This window comes from Anthonomus grandis, chromosome 8 (assembly GCF_022605725.1).
Source record: "Anthonomus grandis grandis chromosome 8, icAntGran1.3, whole genome shotgun sequence".
NCBI classification, from domain to species: Eukaryota; Metazoa; Arthropoda; class Insecta; order Coleoptera; family Curculionidae; genus Anthonomus; species Anthonomus grandis.
The window spans coordinates 28,234,860-28,257,338 of NC_065553.1; the positions used below are offsets into that span (position 1 = coordinate 28,234,860).

Here is a 22,479-nt window from a genome sequence, read left to right on the forward strand (position 1 = left end):
AATGCATGCATTACTTTAACTGTATTTTCTAAGACTTTATAGACATTAAACATTAAATGATGCAGTGATATAGGGAAATTGGCAAATATTAAAGAACCTTTTGTGCAGGTCTTTCATGTGAATATTTTAGGTTTACCGTTAAAAAATATGTGTGTGTTCCCCCTTTCACTATAGGAGCAGGAGTCACCTTGTTTGACCCTAATTCTATACAGGGTGTCTACTACAAAAACCGCCAAACTTTAAGAGGTGATTATACGAGTCATTTGCAACAAAAAAGTCGTATAACATTTTTTCGAAAAGTTGTTAGTTGTTCTGGTATCTAACATTTTTTGATTTTATCAAATTTCTTTGTTTTTTTTTTCATATAAATAAGAATATCTTGGTTATTCTTACCACCACATAAAATTTAGATATACCATCTAAAAGAGAATTAAATTTGCTATAAGATGGGTATATTTAAGTTTTTGAGTAATTTTTGATACCAGGTGTTATCAGAAGTTAAATGTAACATTTGGGAAATGTGCAAAATTAGTGGTATCTTCTTCGTTGTCGTTTTTCTAAAATTTGGTAAATACGGACATGTTTTTTTCCGCAAAAAGTACTGTTTATTATATACTGTTTATACTGTTTTTCTCCCTATTTACCAAATTTTAGAAAAACGATAACGAAAAAGATAATAAAACCACTAATTTTGCACATTTCTCAAATGTTACATTAAACTTTTGATAACACCCGGTATAAAAAATTACTTAAAAACTTAAATATACCCATCTTATAGTAAATTTAATTCTCTTTCAGATGGTATATCTAAATTTTATGTGGAGGTAAGAATAACGGAGATATTCTTGTTTATATGAAAAAAAAAACAAAGAAATTTGATAAAATCAAAAAATGTTATATACCAGAAGAACTAACAACTTTTCGAAAAAATGTTATACAACTTTTTTGTTGCAAATGAATTTTAATCACCTCTTAAAGTTTGGTGGTTTTTATAGTAGACACCTTGTATAGATGTTTATGTGAAACGCACTGTTTGGATCTGATCCTATTTATCCTTGTTATTTGTTTTTCTGCTTGGACCTGTGTACCTGAAGGTTCTTATGGAGATGACCACTCCCTGAGCACAGTCTACACTCTTAACTTTACCTTGTACTTAAAATTGTTTCGACCATCTGCTCAAAATTACGTTGTACGACTTCCGGTAATATATTTTTTAATTCTGTTCTTGGCTTATTGGATAGACTTGGGTATTCCGACAAACTGACGAAATATCCCACATTCCTCCTACCGATCTATCGGCTCCCATCGAACAATCAGTGTAAAAAAATCTGAAGATCCTCATGAAACACCAATGAGCACTAGATGATCTATGAAGCACTGATATTTATCCTAGAGATGAGATATACCGAGGCTCATTTTACAGCAAATATACGAAGCCCAACTTATTTATATATTTTGATTCGCGGGTTATAGGCTTATAATGTGCAGTCATTCATACCATACAAAAAAGGCCACGCAATAAGCACAACGGAAGGTTGGGTCATATAACTGAGCTTCAAGCATATGAGGGTGAGATGAAAATTCATGTCAATTGCTCGGTTACCATACATTTGAGAAACCTTGATTTAGACTCCTTGATCGTTTAAGTAAAAAAAAGCTTCATTATTAGAACTAGGCTAGCATCAATTTAATACATTGGTTTAATTATATAAGAATTAAAGTTTTAGTATGTTGCTTACATTCCCTTTTAAAGCTATTTGTATTATTGCAGCTCTCTACATAATCCTTCAACTCATTGTATTGTTTTAAAACTTTAAAATATAAACTATTTTGATCTGCACCAGTATTTACCCTGTCTATATAAAAGTTATCTTTTGATCTTGTATTGTGTTGATGAATGTCACTAACAAACTTACAGTTTTCTACTAAATAACTTGGAAATAAATGGTGTAAAATTTTATAAATAAATATAATTGTGTTTTAAGTGTCTTATACTCAACACATTGGCACAGTTTAACTTTTCTATTCTTGTGCAACCAAGAATAATTATTAACGCAATATTTTGTTTTTTTTTGTTGTAAATCGATTTCGGAGTTACTCATTAAAAATAAAGTTGAACAAAAGCTTGAGGAGCAATGATTGTCTTGTATACAGTTATTTTGGCCCACACACTTAAATTTTTTGACAGATGACCTAAAAGATTTATTTTTTTTTGCTGTTTTGTTTGTTATGTAGTTAAAATGATCTGAGAAAGTTAGACTTTCACCAATAATACAACCTAAGTATTTAAACTTGTTGACATATTCTATCACTTGATCGCTAATTAACACATCATGTATTATGTTTATATTAGTAGGGGAAAGGCGGGCAAACTGCGTAGTTTGTCTCCAAATAAAGATAACTTTAGTATTAATTGACACAGAAACTTTAATTAAGGAAAAAATAATTTCTACATATCATGCCTAAGTTATAAGAGCTTAAAATAAAATAAAAAATATACAAGTTTTTTGTTACAGTAATTTTAGCAAAACAATGCTAATTGCCCTGTTTTGCCCGCACGGTCGGGCAAAATGGGATTGGACCTTACTTGCATAACTCACAAACAAAAACGGCTTTGTCATCTTCGTCTTCAAATCCTGCGCATGAGTTACGGGCCCAGTGGTGACACATTGAGCATGCTATCCATCCTTCCGTTGATGAAGAGTAAAAATCTCCACAGTAGAGGCACTCCGCATCACTAACTTCACTTGAGTCATTATTTTTCAGAATAGTGGAGGCTTTAGTAATTTTTTTCTTTTTTGGTGATGGTGCAAGGTTTTTCTTCACAAGAGTTTTCCCTTTAGAATTTTTATTCTTTTTTTGCTCAGCTTCCTCTAGCTCCTTTTTGTAAGGCGAAGACGATAAAATAGCAGTCTTTCCTCTTTTACGAGAAACTCTTTTTTCAGTTTGTTTTATTTAAGGAATTGAAGTTATACCTTCAGGACTAACAATCTTAAAACTTACCCCTGAATCTTTTGATGTACCTGGTTTGGAAATATCAATTGGTTCTGGAGTTTTTTCTTTAACTAAATTAATTTCCGATAGTTGTGTTTCATTTATAGTTTCACTATTATTGTTTTTAGGTGGTAAGTTTTCATTTTGATCAGTTTTGTTGTTTCGGAAGGCAAAAAGTCTGCATCAGTGAAAACACCCTTATTAACTGGCCAAACTCCAGTTTTTAAAAATCCATTCATGGCAGTAAGCGGTGTAGCTGCTCTGAGGTAAGCTACACAAAATAATTTAGTTATTATTTATTACACGACCAGGATTAGCTCTAAGCCATTTGCGTACTTCTTCAGCGTAATAGGTACTTATTGGTTTCATTAAAGCTACATCTAGGGCTTCTAGCCGATGGGTGCAATGAGGAGGGTAGCAGATCAAAATAACTCTGATGTTCCCTGGTGTAATTAATAACTTCCAGGTTTTTTGTGTGGGATGAATGTTTATCAAAAAGAAGCAGAATTGGTCGGTCTTTTGAGGGCTTGGCAAATTTAACAAATTTTTTGAACCAAATAAAGAATAAATTTTTATCCATCCACCCACTATCATTTAGCTCTACCCAACAGGCAGGAACAGTTCCGTCCATGAAAGTTTGTTGCATTTTTTTTCTACTAAATATAAACATGGGAGGCATGTATGCTCCTGAAGCCTAAAAGCATATTTCAACAGTGACGGTCTCACCCCTCTCCCCTGACGTCAGGGCTCCGACTTGTCTTTTTCCTTTAGTGGCAATAATTTGAGACATCCCTTTGGATTAACTGACACTCCGGTTTCGTCCACATTATAGATTTTATCGGCTGTCAGTTGATATTTATCTACAGTTTCGATAAGTAAGTTAAAAAAATTACCTACAGCCACTTTATTAAACCCCATTGTTCCAGATGTTGCTTCTGGTGTTCTGATTGAAAGTTCTGGATGTCGACGTAAAAAACTCTGCATCCAATCCTTCCCAGCCATGGCAAGTTCTTTAATAAACGGATGATCAAGTTCATTGAGCTCAGCTAATTGAAATGCTAAACGCCTGCATTCAGTCATCGTAAATCCAAACAATCTTTTTTCCATGTGCATTAAATAATTTGCATAAGGTCTTGTTCTTGTTCAGCAATGAATATTGCCTTATATCGTCCCAAAGATTTAGTAACAACATACCCGGGATTTTCCCTAGGTTTTTTAACGTGGCGCTCTAATGTAGATTGAGGCACATTAAAACTGGTAGATGTTCTGTAGTACCCCATTTTGCCCTACCCCGTTTTGCCCAAATGCAGATTTTGAGGTTAGGTATATTTTTTTCCCTATTCGATTAAAAAATTACTAAACATTTTTACACAGAAATATGCCTAAATGTGTATACTTTTCCATAAAGAATCACAATTAAATATAAATTACAATTATGGTTCACTTACCTTTTATTAAATTATTGACGAAAATATACCTGCACCTCTAAAACAAACACCGCTCGACTGACCGATATTCACGCAGCTTCTGAAGTGACAGCGCTTTTTGCCATCGATCGGGCATGGTCTTAAACTAATCTGTACGAACTTTCGGATAGATGGAGCTGGCTGTACTAAAAATAAAATCACGGCACCCCGATTTGCCCGCCTACCCCATCTTGCCCGCCTTTCCTATTTATTTTTTATAATCATGGATTTTGTGTTTTGAATGTTAAGCTGTAGACCATTGTTGTTTAACCACTGATATATATTTTTAAGTTTAGTATTTAAAGTTTCTATTATTTCTGCTGCACCCAATACAATAAATAATTGTGTCATCCGCAAAAAGTTGAATTTTAGGCTTACGAAATATCTTTACAATGTCATTATGTACAATATAAACAAAGCGGGCCCAAGATTGTCCCTTGAACTTGGTCTCTTGTTGGCGATCCCTTAAGTACTGCCCAAACCATTTGAGGATAAGCTCACTCATGCTATACTTGTAGTTGTTTGTTGTAGTTTCAGTAGTAGCAACTGTCTATCAATGGTTTCAAAAGCACTTTTAAGGTCCAAAAAGGCAACCACTATTAGTTTCCTATCATTCAGTGTTTTTTTCCAATTAAAAAGAACTGTTTGTAAAGCACTTTCACAAAATGGAAAAATCCAGAGCGCTCAGTCATCAAATACTCTGAAAAAAACATGGTAAAAATCGAGTAATGAAATAAGTATGGTAATAATTTTGCCAAAACTGTGCTCTCTCATTCAAGGGTAAATATAGGGCAATGGTGGGTTGATATACGCGAGGGCTTCAGTTGTGATCTTTGTCGCCAACATCGATGATCATCTCTGCTGCTTTGCTAAGAAGTATATTATTGACCGTTGATTTCCTGAAATTGTATACTATCCAGTTCTCTTCTGAGCATTTCCCAAGCAAGATTGACAATTTCAGTGACCATGCCATTGCAATTGCAAATTGTAAAGCACAATGATTCTACGCCTTACCAAGTTTTAGCAAGGCATCACATATTGTTTATAGATGCTTTTTGACAGATATATGATGTGTTATTTTTCCATGTTAAGTGTTTGTCCATAAGTATTTAACGAAATTTCTCTATCCTATTTGCTCGCCATTGATTAGTAGTGGCGTAAAAGGATTCTTTCTTCCTCTCAAGTAGAAGAGAATTATTACGGATTTGTAGTGTAAAATCTAAAACGTTTAGAACATTTGTTCCTAGGAGCTTTTTGCTTGACTTTGTTTAAGAAACACGCCTCTGAATTTTGTCGCAACATTAAAAAAAAACCCTGTAAAAATACCCCAAGCAACACAAGTCAAATTATTCTGAAGCCAAATTGGCAACGATGATTCATATGGCTCCTAGCTAGCTAAAAGTAGACATATATAATTGATGTAATATTGCCAACAGTGATATATAAAGTTTTAATAACTGTTTAAAAATGCCAACACATCAAACTGATTTGAAGTAGCAATTAAATAAAACAATATAACGTGCTTATAGGCGGAAATAAAGTAAATACTATGGTATTTGAAGAGGCTTTAACTCGGCCATTGGATCGTTTAGGGATCAGAATATGTTCACGAGCCCATTGTTTGACTTTGTATACTAAATCTGTGATTAAACAGCGCCGTTCGGGTCGAACATCAAATAACGCTGCTGAATTTCTGCTGTTTATTAGGTCCTTTAAGCTTATTAAGCGGTTAAAACTTTAATTCCAGAAAGTTCTAAAGTTACTTTGCATATTAGAAACAGGAGTTTAGCATAGCGGGTCTATTTATTATTTAAATTTCTAAAATGGCAGATGGGCACCATCTTGGATTCAAAAAGGACCGGCTGGAAATCGTACACTCAAAAATACCGCATCTTAGCACTGGGGAAAAAAGCAAGCACAGATCAAAGAAAAAGTCATGCTATACTTTCGTGACATTAAAAAATCATTTTAATAAATTAAATACAAAATGCAGGTCCGTAATTAAAAAATGAAGCAGAATGGAGATATCGTAATTAATGATGCAGACTATGGGAGGAATGCATCAAATGTAGTAGATAATATTGCTTGATTAAAAAGTAGCTATTTTGTAGCGTTTCGTTTTTTTTGTTAGCATAGTTTTCACATAGAAATATAAGCTTTATCTACCTTTAGAAGTACCTACTAGTGACCTGAAGTATCCATTATATGGCGCGTCCAGGTCCGCCTAGAGAAAAACCGGGCCCGGGCCTAATAATATACGGGCCACTATCCAAACATCCTTAATTTTTTCAAGTAAATAAAACATGAAATATATGTAATAATTAAATATACAGGGTGTCCCATAACTTAGTCGACACAAAGCAACGGCATATTCTTCGCTCAAAAATATTACGATTTGATCAAATTCTTCTACTCAGGGTACAGGGTGTTAAAGTTTGAATTTTATTTTCATTATTTTTTAATAACTCCTTCAAAAAGCGGCATATCAGCACAATATTTAGTAGTAAGGGGTTTTTGAGGGTGAGAAATTTGAATTCGATGGTAATTTTTGTGTAGATCCTAGAGGACACTGTCAGCGACACTACGAGGTGACAAACCGGTGTACAACTTTTTAAAAAATAAAATTTTCAATATTTTTATAGCAGGCTTTGATAGAAATAAATTAATGTAGGGACCGCGTTATGGTGATATCAAATATTATTTTTGTTAAAAGTTTGGAGCGTAATTAGAACCATTAGAGCCCTTAAAAGAAAATTCTAAGGAAAAATTTTTTTTGATAGTCAATAATGCCACCATACGACGTTTTTTCTAACTTAGGAATGCAAGATATGATATGCGAATATGCCCAAGAAAATTTTAGCGCACGAAGAGCACGCTGATATGTAGATATGTTTCCAATAAAATAAATATTTGGTGTGCTATTATTGGTAATTACTTTCTGGGTCCAGCAGAGTTACCACCGAATTTAAAGGGCGAACTCTATTTAGATCTTTTATGAAATAAGCTGATCAAGCTTTTCCTCTTGCAATTAAGGATACACATGATTTTTATACAGAATAGTGCTCCTACTCACTTTTCCAGACCTGTCAGGGAATATCACGATCAGGTTATCCTAACCACTGTATTGGTCATGAGAGCCAAATCCCGAGGCGGGTAACTCGAAGCCCTGATTTTAATCCACTTGACTTTGTCATATGGGGATACATGAAATCAGTTATTTATCAAGACACAATCAATGCTCGGGCGGAGATATGGGAGAGAAACCAGAATGCAGTAGAATTATTTTAAGACAACAACATATTTGACTTTTATTTCAATACTATTCAATAATTGAACAAAATAAAAAACTGAAGCATTCAAAATGTTTAACTCCAAAATGGTTGCTTTTGATTTGACAAAGGTAATCCTTTCTTTAATAATACTGATTGAAATTTCAAGATTTCTATGCAAAATTCATATACATAAGGTAAAAAATAGAGTCTCGCCGAGAGCGATCTCTAGGATTTACAAATAAATTAAAATTGAATTTCTCGACACCGAAAACCCTCTATTACCAAATCTTGGGTTGATTTTTCTTCTTGTAAGAATTCTTAAGAAATAATGAAAATAAAATTAAAACTTTACCATGTATCTCGGTTATTATCAATTTTCGGACTAGACAAATTTAGTCAAATGGTAATATTTTCAACCAAAGAATATGCTGTTACTCTATGTCCACTAAGTTATGGGACACTCATATTACATTTCAATAATTCTTATAAATAACTATTAATTTAGAAAATGATGAACTCAATCATCCTGGTCGAATCAAATCAATGAATCGAAGCGAACAAGTTTTTAAGTGTATAAACTAGGGACTCGTGGGAGTGAGAGCTAAAAATAACAAAATGCACTTATAGACAGATATATACCAGAGGAGATTCTAATAGAATCGCCACTACATAGAAATCAGCATACCTACATGAAAGGGAAGTCAATAGAAATTGCACTTCACTCTCTAGTGAGCAAGGCTGAAAAAGCTATAGAGAACTCAGAAATGGCACTTGCTCTTTTCTTTGACGTGGAAGGAGCATTTGATAAGGCAAAAACAGATTCTGCCACGCCCTTCTGATGAGGGCTAGTTCGGCTGACCTAATCAGGTGGGTTAATACGGCGCTGAAAGACCGGAAGATCAGTGCTACAATAGAAGATTGTCATGTTGAGACCAGAGTGAAGGCTGCCCACAAGGCAGTTGCTTTTCGCCACATCTCTAATTTCTTTTGATGGACAGTGTCCTAAGGAAGCTAGAAGGATTCTATGCACAAGCATACTCGGACGATGGACGGAGTGATGAACACAGGTAAATTTATGAACACAGTCTGTGAGCGCATACAAGCCGAGTGCAGGATGGTGTAACAGTGGTGTCAGGAGACAGGGCTGTCGGTCAACCCAGAGAAGACCGAGCTTATTCTTTTTACTTCATAAGAGGAGGAATTTGACAGGCTTTAAACCTCCCACTATGTATCAGATTTGTCTAGCATTGGACCAGAAGGTAAAATACTTGGGAGTTACTTTAGACTGCAAACTCACGTTTAAAACTCAAATATACAGGTAGTAAGTAGGTAAATAAATAAAGCAACAGCCTTAATACGGCAATTACGGCGTACAATAGGTACGAGATGGGGTGTAAAACCTTATATATTCTCCAGTGGCCTTACATCAGTCATACGACCGATGGTCTCGTACAGATCCATGGTATGGCGGCCAGCGGCGGCTAATAAAACTGGCTAGAATGCAAATACTGGCTTGTTTGGGAATTACTGGAGCCAGGATTCCAGGCCAACATTCTTCTTGGTCCACCGAAACTTTCAGTATGGATTGAAACGAAGGCCATGGCTGCTCAAAAAAGAATTAAGGATAGCGGAGAATGGCACAATGCTCACTTAGAACAAGGCCATATGACCATCGCTCTCAGGATGTGTAAGAACATGCCAATTCTGGCATCCAGATGTACTACAGCGAGTGGCAAACTAAGGTTAAAGGAAGGCTTTCAAGTGCAAAGAGCTTTGAACGTTGTCGAGAACTAGTGCATGAAAGAATAACTAAGGGTAAATCCCGCAAAAAAAAACCCTAGTTGCCTTCACAAAAAGGAGGAAACTAGAGCCTATAAAAGAGCTAGTTGTTCACTTTGGCAAATACCTGCGACTCGAAGATGAGGTCCAACATCTAGGGGTGATCTTGGATAAAAAAAACTCAGCAACAAGAAGCACGTAATAAATAATACAAACAACGCCACGAAAACTCTTATATACTATTAGAGAATATTCGCTAGATTATGGTGACTCTCACCAAAAATGTCAAACTGGGTATATACAACAATGGTGAGACCCATCATTACATATGCAGCGCCAATATGGTGGCATGCGGCAGAAAGAAGGACTAATACTTAGATACTTAATAAAGCACAAAGAGCAGCGTGTCTGGGTATAACAGGAGCGAGGCCAATGAGACTGACTGCTATTATAGAAAACCCGAGAGCTAATCCCACTACATCTAGTAGTACTGACTGAAGCAATATTAGGAGTAAAAAAGGCTATTGTCGATTCTGCGCAACGTTCATATCGAATGTTGGATACAACATTATGTTCAAGATACAGGACCTTGGGTGTATGGCCAAAGAACGGACAAAACCAAGGTCACACAGCCAGATAAACCCTTTGTAATTAAGAAGGAAAAGGGACCACTGGGAACAGAAGTTACAGGGTTTAGGCAAGGCGGCTACTTAGTAAGGTATACTGCCGCTATACAATCGAAGATCGGGGTAGCAGTGGGCGCATGAAAGTATGAACAATAGGGCAAGCAAGTCACGTTGAACTTTGTCCTGGAAGCAGATTTATGGAACAGACTTACAAGCAAACCAAATAGAGATCCAAACCTGTGTCCAACTGACGAGAGAAGGAGCGCCAAGCGATCGAACTTTCGCAATAATTACAAGAGATCAGGCAGCAACAAACGATTTAGGACAGTTTAAGACTAGGTCAAAGACTGTACAAAACTGCTGGGAGAATCCCAGAGATAATCCTATCATAGAATATAGGCAACCATGGTGCTGTAAGAAGGGTAATACAACTTGCAACGAAGGGGGCGAGCAACAGACTCATAGGCCCAGAACTAACATGTTGTGTCAGCAACAAAACCTGGAAAAGGGATATGAGGTACTGGTTGAAACTTAACATAAAATCTACTGGGAACATCTGCCAAAGCTGGGACCCTATAAACAGTAAGCGTGAGAACATAGTGGGCCACTCCAGGCAACAACTGCAAAAGGTAGCATGGCTGCTCACGGGCTATGCACCCTGCAGGAAACACTTACATAGAAGCGGGAAAGTAGATACACCGCTATGTAGAGGTCATGAGAAAGAGGAATAAACCACTCTTTACATTTTATGCTTCTGCGAAACATTCAACCAGACCAGGGCGATAGTCCTCGGCTGAATCTTCATTAGGGAGGATAAGAACTACACCACTGGGCAAAATACTGGACTTGCTAGAAGCAACATAACTGAACGTGTTGGAGTAAATCTATGGGGCACAATAGGACTGCAATAGAGCACCGCAGTGCAGGGAACCAACTGGGCAAGTTTTAATGAGTAACTAGGCATGAAGTTCCACACTACCGGGTGTTCAAGAACTACCGCTATTCATAAAGAATTTCCTCGCATTTTCGAAAAAAAATGCTTTCGGGTGGAAATCACGATAAAAGAAAAATGGTCAACGAACCAAATCAAGGAGCTAAACGGTTTTTTAGGCCTGGTACACAGCTGGGTCATGGATCGAAAACACCAAGTCAGCCGGCGCCGGAGTGTACAGGACGGAAATGAACACAGGGGAATCCTTTCCGCTAGGAAAACACAACACAGTTTTCGAAGCGGAGGTATTTGCTATATTTGAAGTAGCAAGCAAACGGGAAGCATTAGAAGGAAACGAGAGGATTTGTATCTACTATGATAGTCAAGCTGATTTTAAGGCGTTCCAAAAAACCAAGGGCAACACAGCGCTAGTTTAGAAGTGCAGAGATCCATTGGCTTTTCATCTTTATGGGAAGGACACAAGGAAATGAGACTAACGGGAGGATAAACTAGCAAGACTAGGTTTCATTAGACCTTTTGTAGGCCCCAAGGAGCGTTTCGATCTTAGTAAAAAACAAATTTTCCAGGAACTTAATAATTAGGCTTTAGAAAAATAAGGAAGAAGGATAGAAGTATGTAGATAAGCCGAGGAAAGTAAAGTAAGACGACTGCTAACAAAGAGCGAACAGGGGATCAAAGACTTGGTGGGCATCCTAACTGGACGTAATTGCCTAAATAGGCATCTACATCGTCCTGGTATAAGAGAACGTCCGCTCTGTCCGAATTGCGGTACAAAGTTGAAAATTCATGCCACATATTGCGATAAAATTTGCGATAGGTGAAGTTGCCGGAGAAGGAAAATTTTTTAAGCAACGTCACTTCGACGGCAAGATATTAAAGATCTGGACTTGTACAACGTGCAAGCCTTTATTATGAAGGCATGCCGCCTCAGTGAAGACAGTGCATTGGGAGTTGAGGAGTAAGGGTGGGTGATTCCGGGGTTAGCGAAAACGGTTCCGCTACGCTTACTGCTACTACTACTACTACTTTTTCTTGATAAAAAAATTACACCAAAAATTGATAATGAAAAAGAAGATGTAATGATAAATCTAACTGCTACATTTAATGAAATAATAGAAAAAACTTAGATGTAAAACAGATTTTTAAAAAATTCAATAACAGGAAAACAAAAGTTAAAAAAATTGTTGACGTGAAAAAAAACTGGCCACAAAAAAATTATATTAAACGGATGGCAAAGAAAATTCTATGATTTATGAAACGTCGAAATAAGTCCAGTCCATAGTGTAGATAAGACTCGGGTTTGATTACAAAAAAAGCAATAAGATGAGAATACACTTTATTTAAACTGGAGCAAATACTACTAAACTACCAAGTACTTCTAGACGGTAGTATATTCTTTTATGTATTTGAAGAAGAGTCAATGCTTTGTTAGTGTAGTTAAAACTTCAAAAATTATCATCAATATCAAAACATCCGCCATTTTGCAACTGTTGTTTTACATCAAAAGCTTACTCTTCGCTGAAGGCTACGCCTAAATGACACACAAGAGGCTTTATATGCGTGAATCGGACTGTATATATATGCTTGTATAATGAAGTTTTCCAATGTTAATATGCATAAAACCCAATTAAAAACCATGACATCTTCATTATAAAGTAATATGCAATTTTTTTGAATCCACCACATTCATTAATGCATTCGTGCAGCGTTCGCCACAGATGAAACGTATTAATTATCGGACTCCTGAAGCGCGGTCATCGCGGACCATCGCGTACTTAATTAATTGAATTGACATGGACCGTCTGTTTATGTGTCCCCTGGGCTCTTTCGCCGCTGCTAAATTTACCAATTGAAATTTCGGCTCGGGTTAGTTTCTGGTCCCTTAATGCTAGGACCAGGGTCCTGTTAGGTTTCGTGTTATCTCTTCGCTTCATCTCCGGAGGATATTATATCGGGTTATTCTACGCGGCTGCTGATGAGCCATTAACGGTTTATGTTGTTTTTATGACGCACTCCCCCTAACTTTATATTTTATGATACAGTTTTAATATTTGTTTTGAACTTTATGTCTTCCAGGCAGTTGAAACCTTAAAAATATATTTCTTTTTAGCACTGTCATTTTTAAAGAAAGTTTATTAAAATAAATAATTTTTTGTTTCGAGCAATGTAGTTCAGACCTTTTTTACAACTTTAACTAACATTTTTTAAATTTAAGGTTTTTTTAACTCCGTTTAAATACATACCACTCAGCAGACCTTCCAAGAAGAATCATCTAAAGACGAAGTTCGAAAGGCGGTAAAAAAATTAGGAAACTCAAAGGGTCCTGAATCGGATATTGTATCATTAGAACTATTGAAGTACAGAGGTCAATAATTATACAAGCAATAACAATTAATTTGATATGAAAAGAAGATACAATACCAACAAAATTGCAAAAATTCACAAAAAAGGTGACAAGGCAAAGTGCCTAAACTACAGGGAAAGTCATCATTATGGCCTCCAAAGTTCTTTGTGATCTGGATAGCCTAACCTCAAACTCACAGAACTCGCTATTGACCAACTTTTTTACACTCAAACAGCTACTAGAGAAAGGATGGGAGCTTAATCATACTCTCCATAATCTATTCATAGATTTTCGGCAAGCACACCACTGAACTGAAAGATCTATTGTGGAATGCAATGACTGAATTCACAATCCCAAGAAAACTCATCCAGAAGACGGAAAAGCTAGAGTGCGAATATATAAGAGAATATATAATAAGAGAATATATAAATAATAGATTATAGGCTAGCCCAATAACTAACCTATATCCATTATTCCAGTAATTTCGAAAGTTTTGGAAAAGTTTATTCAGTTTATTCAGGCCAGTCTGGTTTCCGAAAGCGGCACAGCTCCACATCTGCCTTGTTAAAAGTTACTTAAGAAATCATTGAGGCTTTGAATAGAGGTGATCTACGGCGCTCGTATTACTTGACTTTTCTAAAGCTTTCGATATGTTGGATCACCGCCTGCTTTTAGCAAAATTGACCTATTATGGATTCGATAATAATTCATTAAACTTCTTTAGGGCGTATATTTCTGAAAGAAAGCAACTGGTAGTATTAGAAAATGAAGCTTAGTCAAACCGCTCTTATACAGGGTGTCCCAGCGAAAACGAAACAGAGGTATTTTTGGTATGAAAAAAAATTTTATTTACAAAAATCTCGAACACGTCGATTTTATTTTCGAGGGGGACAACTTTTTCTTACCAAGGCACCCTCATACCAGTAACCCTCTTCGAGGGGGTGGGATCACCCCTAAAATCTTAAATAGAAAGAGGGGTCGTGTGATACCTTATTTTAAAGGTCTTTTAATTCTGAATATAACTGCCAAATTTGAAGTGGCTAAAATTTTTTATCCAGATATGACAGCTTGTCAAAATTGTAGAAACAGCGAATATGAAAAAGGTATTTTGAACTCTGTTTTGGATAATATTTTAAAAAGAATAAGGAAGTCCTAATTTCAAAGGGGTCACTTATTAATTAAGAGGTCACCCTAATACCTGGAACCCTTCACGAGGGGTTGAAAGCACCCCTTAAATCTTAAATAGAAAAGGGGTCGTGCCATTCCTTATTTTGAAGGCCTTTTTACTCTGAATTTAAATGGTAACTGATGGATATCTTGTGGATATAAAAATAGCAAGAAATACAATCTTTACTGCCAGTAAAAGTGAAGAGATAAGAAATACCTACCTTTTTCCTTTTGTGTCTTTTAAATAAAACAAGTTTATTTAAATTACGTCAATTTATTAAATCTTCAAATTATGCCCCGCCTACATCCATGCAGGAATACAGGTTTTGCTCAAAACGATGCCTGACGTTTTGTAGAACTTCAGGTGTTATCATCTGACACTCATTTATAATTCTCTGGCGTAAGTCTTCTAGGGTGTCTGGTTGGGTAGCGTAAACTTTTGTTTTTAAATGCCCCCATAAAAAAAAATCTAATGGGTTTAAATCGGGTGACCTAGCTAGCCATTCCATAAAAGGTCCTCTCCTTCCAATCCAACGATCAGAAAATATCTCATCAAGATATTGCCTCACACCAGCAGCATAATGTGGAGGCGCTCCCTCCGTCTTGTTGGAAAACGACTTGATCATCATCAGAATGATTTCCGCCTTCCATTATTTCTACTATTCTTGGATATACGGCATTTTCCAAGAGATCTCGGTACATTTCTCCATTCAAATTTCCGGGCAGAAAAAACGGACCAACAATGGAGTCGCCCAAGATTCCCGCCCAGACATTTAACTTCTCAGGGAACTGGGTATGAACTTCACGAAACTGGCCCGGATTTGTATTTGACCAGTAGCGGCAGTTATGACGATTTACGTTGCCATTAAGAAAAAAATACATTCATCTGAAAAGCAAATGTTGTAAATAAGACGCGGATTAACAGTTATCATATCACTAAGCAATTCACAAAATTGTACTCGTCTGTCAAAATCGTCCTCATTCAGTTCTTGCACCAGATGAATTTTGTAAGCATGGAATTTATTATGCTTAAGTATCCTATGAACACTACTTTTGCTTACTCCTGTACTCGTCGCCAATTTTCTGATACTTATTCCTGGCTAGGCATGAAGTTGACCTAGGACAGTTATTTGCATTGCTTCATTGACAACAACAGCATTTTGAACCTCACGCTTTTTATTTAAGACACTGCCAGATTCCCTAAATTTAGCAACTATTTCTAGAACGTATTTTCTGTTGACTCGTTTTTCTGGATAAAGGTCATTAAATTCTTGTACCGTTCTATTGGCACAATTGTTATGCCGAAAGAAAAACTCTATCATCTCAACCCTCTCTACAGTAGAATAAACCATTGCTAACAGTGTTTCAACACGTAAAAGACTGGGTAATAATTTAAAACTATTTAAATAAATGCTGCTTTATGAAAAAAGTACCAACGATATTTAGCAAGCTAAATAAATTCTTCAGATACTTGTGTTTGCATTTTATTTGGTATTTTGTTTTTATTTATGATATGCTGATAAGGTGTAATAACAATAATATTACAATACTAATAAATTTTTAATCATGTTTTAATAATCCAATAAAAAAATTGTAAGAAAGGGTTTCAGGCATAAAGGTTTATTTAAAGCATTTTTTCCAGAATTTTATTTGGCTTTCATATCCAGAAGAAATCCATCAGTCACTCAGAAGTCACCATTTAAATTTAAAGTGAAAACACTTTCAACATAAGGTATAACACGATCCCTCTTTCTGTTTAAGATTTAAGGGGTGCTTTCAACTTCTCGTAAAGGATTCCAGGTATTAGGTGGCCTCTTAATTAATAAGTGACCCCTTCGAAAATAGGATTTCCTTGTTCTTTTAAAAATATTATCCAAAAAAGAGTCCATAATACCTTTTTCATTTTCGCTGTTTCCGCAATTTTGACAAGCTGTTTTATCTAGAGAAATACTTTTAGCCACTTCAAATTTGGCAGTTATATTCAGAATTAAAAGACCTTTAAAATACGGTATTATACGACCCCGAAAAGTTGTCCCCCTCAAAAATAAAATCGACGTGTCCGAGATTTTTGAAAAAAAAAATTTTTCATACCGAAAATAGCTCTGTTTCGTTTTCGCTGGGACACCCTGTATAAGTTCTGGGGTATCACAAGAATCCGTCTGTGGTACAGGAAAAGGTATGTTTTGTTTTTTTAGAGTACATATTAATCAAAATGAAAATAATAAATGATTTTTGGGTGTCTGCGTTAAGTTTTTTTCAAAGTTATTTAAAGATAAATTAACAACGAGGGCTAAACTTTAAGGTCGTATCCATATTACGTAATTTTAAAACAAATATACAGGTTGGTCAAAAAAAAAATTGACACAAAATTAGAAAACAGATTGACGGTAATCAGTTGGGCATATCTGAGAACCTATTCTTTTAACTCTTAACTTTTGTTGAAAAAATTACCGCCAATTTAAGTATATGGGTCCGAGTTCATTTATCAGCTAAATTCTTTTAGTTTTTATCATCCTTAATCATGGCATTTTTATCATTAAAGCTTATTAAAAAAACATAAAGAACTACAAGAAAGGAAAAAAATGTTTCGCTTTCAAAGCTTATCCAGCAAAAACCGCAGTAAACAAAAACGTCCAAAAGTCGCCCTGGTATGTCGTCCAAAAGTCGCGTATATTTTTAAAAGCGAACCAAAGTTGCAGAACGATAAAACATGCAAACTTTTAACGTTTTTTACCCTTTTTATTATCGCGGTTGGTCCCACATTTTGCTAATTTTAATTTGCGTTTATCTCTTTTTCACATTATCTTTATGGCGTGCTTGTTTTCACTGTTGGGGACTACGCTGTCAATAAACTTGATATGATGAGAATATATCAGTAATTTCTTTTTATTTATGAATGGTACCAGTAGGTATATTTAGGTATTTGTTGTATGGACATTATATAATTATATTTTAGTTATAGTTGGATGGTTTGTTTGATAGAGGATCAAAAAAGTGTCAATAGAAAGCAATTTTTGGGCAGCGGATCTTATGTTTTATTTTATTTAATTCATTTCTCAAAACTGTAAGATACAAATACTATTTATGAACGTTAAATTTAAAAATAAATTAATCGACAAATTAAACATAGTAGGTATATAGTCATGGTCAAAAATTAGATAAGACTTAACAAAAATTCAACTTTTTTCTAAGAATTAACTTTAAAAGATTGAAAGACTAGAATCAGGAAAGAACAACTTTGGTTGAGGTCAACATGTGCTCAGGGTTAAGGCGATGTTTTGTTTACAAACATATTTATTGATTCTCTATTGTTATACTCGGCATTTGAGTGTTTTTGTGAAATGTCACAGTATTAATAACTTGTGCTGTTTTTACCGCACCATGGAAAGAAGGAAATTAAACCCGATCTTTTCACAAGTAAATATCGATACTTTCATAACATCATGGGGAACCGTCTTCATAAACGTAGAATAGAGGATCTTAGAAATATGCCTAAATAAAAACGTGAATAGGTGTGTGAAAGGCGGGTATAAGTGAAATAAGAATATATTTCTAAATGTAAATATTTTTTTGAAAATACAAATAAATATAAAAAAAGAAAACTGGAGTTTTGTCCGTGGTTTTACTCACAAGACTTATTTTATGTTTTATTTTTATTTGGACAGAAAAATGGCATAATACCTATGTACACCTATCTATAGTTATTATGTGTTTTCAATAAAAACATTAGATAGATTTTAGTTTCGGATATAGCAATAGTCCCTTTAAATAAGTCAGCACCCTGTAAAATTATCTAATTTGATTTAAGATAATAAATAAATTTAAAATAATACAATAAAATTATGCAAAATGTTAAAAACTTGTTTCTTAAAACATGAACTATTAAGAAATCTATTAAATATTGAAGTGATTTCTTGGGTCAGTGGCATCAACAATGGAATCGAGTTGCGTTGCCAGGTCCATTACCTTTTCCTTTAAAATATGTTATCCACATTTATTTATTGTTGAATATCGACTTCATTAAGAAGTATCTTATAGTTTATTTAAAAAAATGTTTGATATTTTATTGAGGAGGAACAATATATAGTATTGGTTTGTGTCTGTCAAATTAAGTGATAGATGTTTATAATATTATGAAGTGTTTTTTTATTGCAATTTCTTCATAAGCATTTAGCGTAATTGCATCAGAGATGTTGCAAGCAAACACACTGCCCATAGTTTCACCTTATGTTACTTCTAGCCTTCCAATGTTCGAAGGAATTTATTTATTTATTTACGGGATCAACCCCATTACAAAACAAAGAAATTCAAATTCAAAATAATATTTTAGCCTAACACCCAATTTAACACTCCATAACAAAAATAATACAGTCAATATGATATGTTGCTACATTCTAACAAGTAATATAAGCTATTAAAACAATAACAAATAACAATCCATATTAGCCCAATATTTGAATAAAATTAACAATAAATAAAAATATATCAAATCATTTACTATTAATTAAGATCCAACATTAATCAATAGCAATTCACTAATCCACATTATAACAACCAGGTTATGGTTAAATAACAAAAAAATAGTATTAATAATAGAAATAATAATAATAATAATAAAAATAATAATATTACCCGATGACACTAATAGATTTTTGAACACTGAAATTAGATTAAACTTTTAATTTGCCTCTTAAAACTAGGTAAAGTTATGCCCAACTTCATTAGCATTAATAAATTTAAGTGTTCGTTCAAATGGGGGGTGGAATGCATAATTAGTGCTATGAAATGGTAGTGAGAATAATCTATTATGTCTAAAATTCCTAAATGGTTATTGAAAGATATTGCACCAAGGAGTTCAGTAGAGTTTAACTGACCATTCACCATTTTATACAAGACCACCAAATCAGCGTAAACTCTCCTTTGCCTCAGCGTTGAAAAGTCCAACAACCTCCGAGCATCATCATAAATGTGATTGTTGAGAATCCTCATACCAAGCTTATATAAACAAAATCGAATAAATTTATTTTGGATCCTTTCTAGATCAGTACAACAATTTGTGTAAAAAGGGGACCATATCATTGATGCATATTCCAACTGCGACACAACAAGAGACATATATATCATTTTACAGATCTCAACAGAAAATTCGCTGCAATTACGCAAAACAAAGCCTAAAACTTTTGAGGAATTAGGAACCTGATATATGTGTGTTAAAGTTTAGGTGCTCATAAAACCAAACACCAAGATCCTTAATAATATTACATGACTGGAGAGAAACGCCCTCTATATTGTAAAATGAGTCAAACCTTTTATTTTTCTTGTAGAAACTAATAAAGTTACATTTATTCACATTCAGAAACAGTTCATTGGCAATACACATTGATTGAGCATATCTAAGTCACTCTGTAATGAAACTTGATCAGAAGAAGAAACTACTTAACTATAAAACTTGACATCATCGGCAAATCGGCAAAAACCAAAAAGAAACTGTTCATAAAGCACTTATTTATTATGAGAATGATAAGTAGTAAAGGAGAACAATGCCCCCCTTGGGGAACTGCAGAGGTTACACTCACACCACTTGATCTGGCATTTCCGATTTTCGTCTGTTGAGTCCTGCCTGACGAAAAATCCCTAAATCAAGCAACTATAAGATTCGAAAAACCAAAATGTTTCAGCTTCGTGAGCAGTATAGTATGACCAACCTTGTCGAATCCCTTGGAGAAGTCGATGTATACGGCATCAACCTGACCCCTCCACTCCAAGACACTCAACAAGTTCCGCTGGAAAACCAACAAGTTTATCAGAGTAGACATACTGGTCCTAAAGCCATGCTGCTCACTGTTCAATTGCTTCTTACTATAAAAATACAATTGGTCATAAATAATACGTCATAAATAAGGAGTTTCGGAAAGGCAGATTGCAGGCAAACACTTCTGTAATTCTCAATATTTTCACGGTCTCCAGACTTAAAAATTGGTACAGTGTAACTATGTTTCCATAATGATGGAAATACTCCAGTATCCAAGGATTTTTTAAAAATTATAAAAAGAGGATAAGAAACACTGCATACCGTTTTTATCAGAAAATAATTGGGCACATCATCAGGATCCAAACTAGTACAGGTAATACAGGATACAAACTAAAAAGTACAGGTAGTAGTTTGGAAATTTTGTCAAAAATTATTTCAATAGATAAAACAGGATTAGGGATGGATATAGACATACTCCCGCTCGACTGCTGATTCTCATTGTTGGCCAAACCATTAATACTTTGGCTATAAACGGTCGAAAAGAATTGGGCAAAACTTCAGCTATTTGATCGCAACCTATCAATTCACTCTCCCTATAATACATTGAATCTGGTAATCTGTTTAATGCTCTTTTACTATTTAATTTATGCCAAAACCGTCTGGGGTCAGTATAGAGCAGCTGATCTAAGTTTGAGATATAGCTATTGTAACAAATATTTGATAAGGTTTTACATCTTCCTCTAAGATTTAAAAAAAATTGAAAAATTCACCATAGCCTATAGTTTTGCAAGAGTCGCAATAAAATGATTAAAAAAATCAATATTTTCCTGCTTTTTAAATACGATTTGCTTCGTAAATTATATATTGCCCCCTATGTAAAAACATTAATTTCAAAGGAAATAACTTTTGAAACCCCCTGAAGCAAATTATAAATAACACTGTAAGATCTTAAACACCATCAGGCTTACAGAAATATTCACTAATATGTAAAGAAAATGGTGTAACGGCCAAAAAGGGGGAGAATGCAAAGCGACTAACTAACAAGCAAAAGAGTCGCGTTTGCAGCATATTTCTTAATTAGGAGGGATATTTTATTTAAAAAAAAAGGCGGCAGGCGAAAGCGGATGTTTTGCTGCCGGCTTATAATCTTTAAATATGAAAATTAAAGTCTAAATTATGACTCGCAAAAGTAATGAGTTAAGAATTTATTATTAAAAAGGGTGTTGATTTTTCAGATGAAGTGGCTGGTCTTCTTTACGTTTGCGATCTTTGTGGCTCTCGGGGCGGCCGAGGGCGAGGTGTGGGAGGAGGACGACCATGAAGTTTTAATAAGGAGCGAAAGAGGTGCTAAAAATCGTAAGTACAATGTTCCTTTAACCAATAAATAACTTTACACGGAGAGGTGGGCCACGTATTATTCACGGTTTATTCAGAAAAACAGAAAAATTTAGGGATAGAATAAGTTGATGGTGGCGAATAGCAGAATAAACGTCCATGAGTGTGAGTTATTTTGCTCTATAGCTTTAAATAATGCCAGAAAAAATTGTTTTTTTAAATTATCAACAAGCGGATATACAGGGTGTCCTCTTTCAAATAGTCAAAAATACTACAGTATGTACAAGAACCATAAAAAAGTAATTTGAATTCTCCAGGGATGGACTTGCAGCACGTGCATGTTAAAATATTTTTATTTTATTAGTTTTTTTATTTCCCGAAAATTTTAGGCAGTTTTCGATGGTAATCTCCATAAAATAAATAATAATAATAATAATACTAAAGTGTGTACATGTTTTTGTTATGTTTAGTGTCGGTGCATTCCTACTATCGTATTTTTACGATATGGGAGTCAATTTTTGCAGAAGATCGAGAGCTCTAGCACGATGGCTGTCCAGCGCATTTCGCTAGTACTGTAAGGGCTTTATTAGATCAGAATTACAACAGGTGAATTGGCAGATTTCCAGTCCATTGGCTAGCAAAATCACCTGATCTAACTTTTTTGTCTAGACTTTTTTGTCTAGGGCGTCATGGAACATGATTTTTTTTTGATCTCATAAAAAGGATGGTCGGAGAATGGTAAATATCTATAACTTTTGCAGAACTTAAGAGCAAAGTAGACGACGTCTCCTC

The 22,479-nt window shown here is 34.8% G+C and overlaps 1 protein-coding gene across 2 annotated transcripts in view; it reads left to right on the forward strand.

Moving 5' to 3' along the window:
• The window catches only part of LOC126739433 (uncharacterized), a 279,994-nt gene that overhangs the window by 87,588 nt on the left and 169,927 nt on the right, over positions 1 to 22,479 (forward strand). For both annotated transcript variants that reach the window (XM_050445121.1, XM_050445120.1), the window contains exon 3: positions 21,588 to 21,708. In XM_050445121.1, coding sequence (XP_050301078.1) covers positions 21,588 to 21,708 — 121 coding nt within the window. The remainder of the gene's footprint in view (positions 1 to 21,587; positions 21,709 to 22,479) is intronic.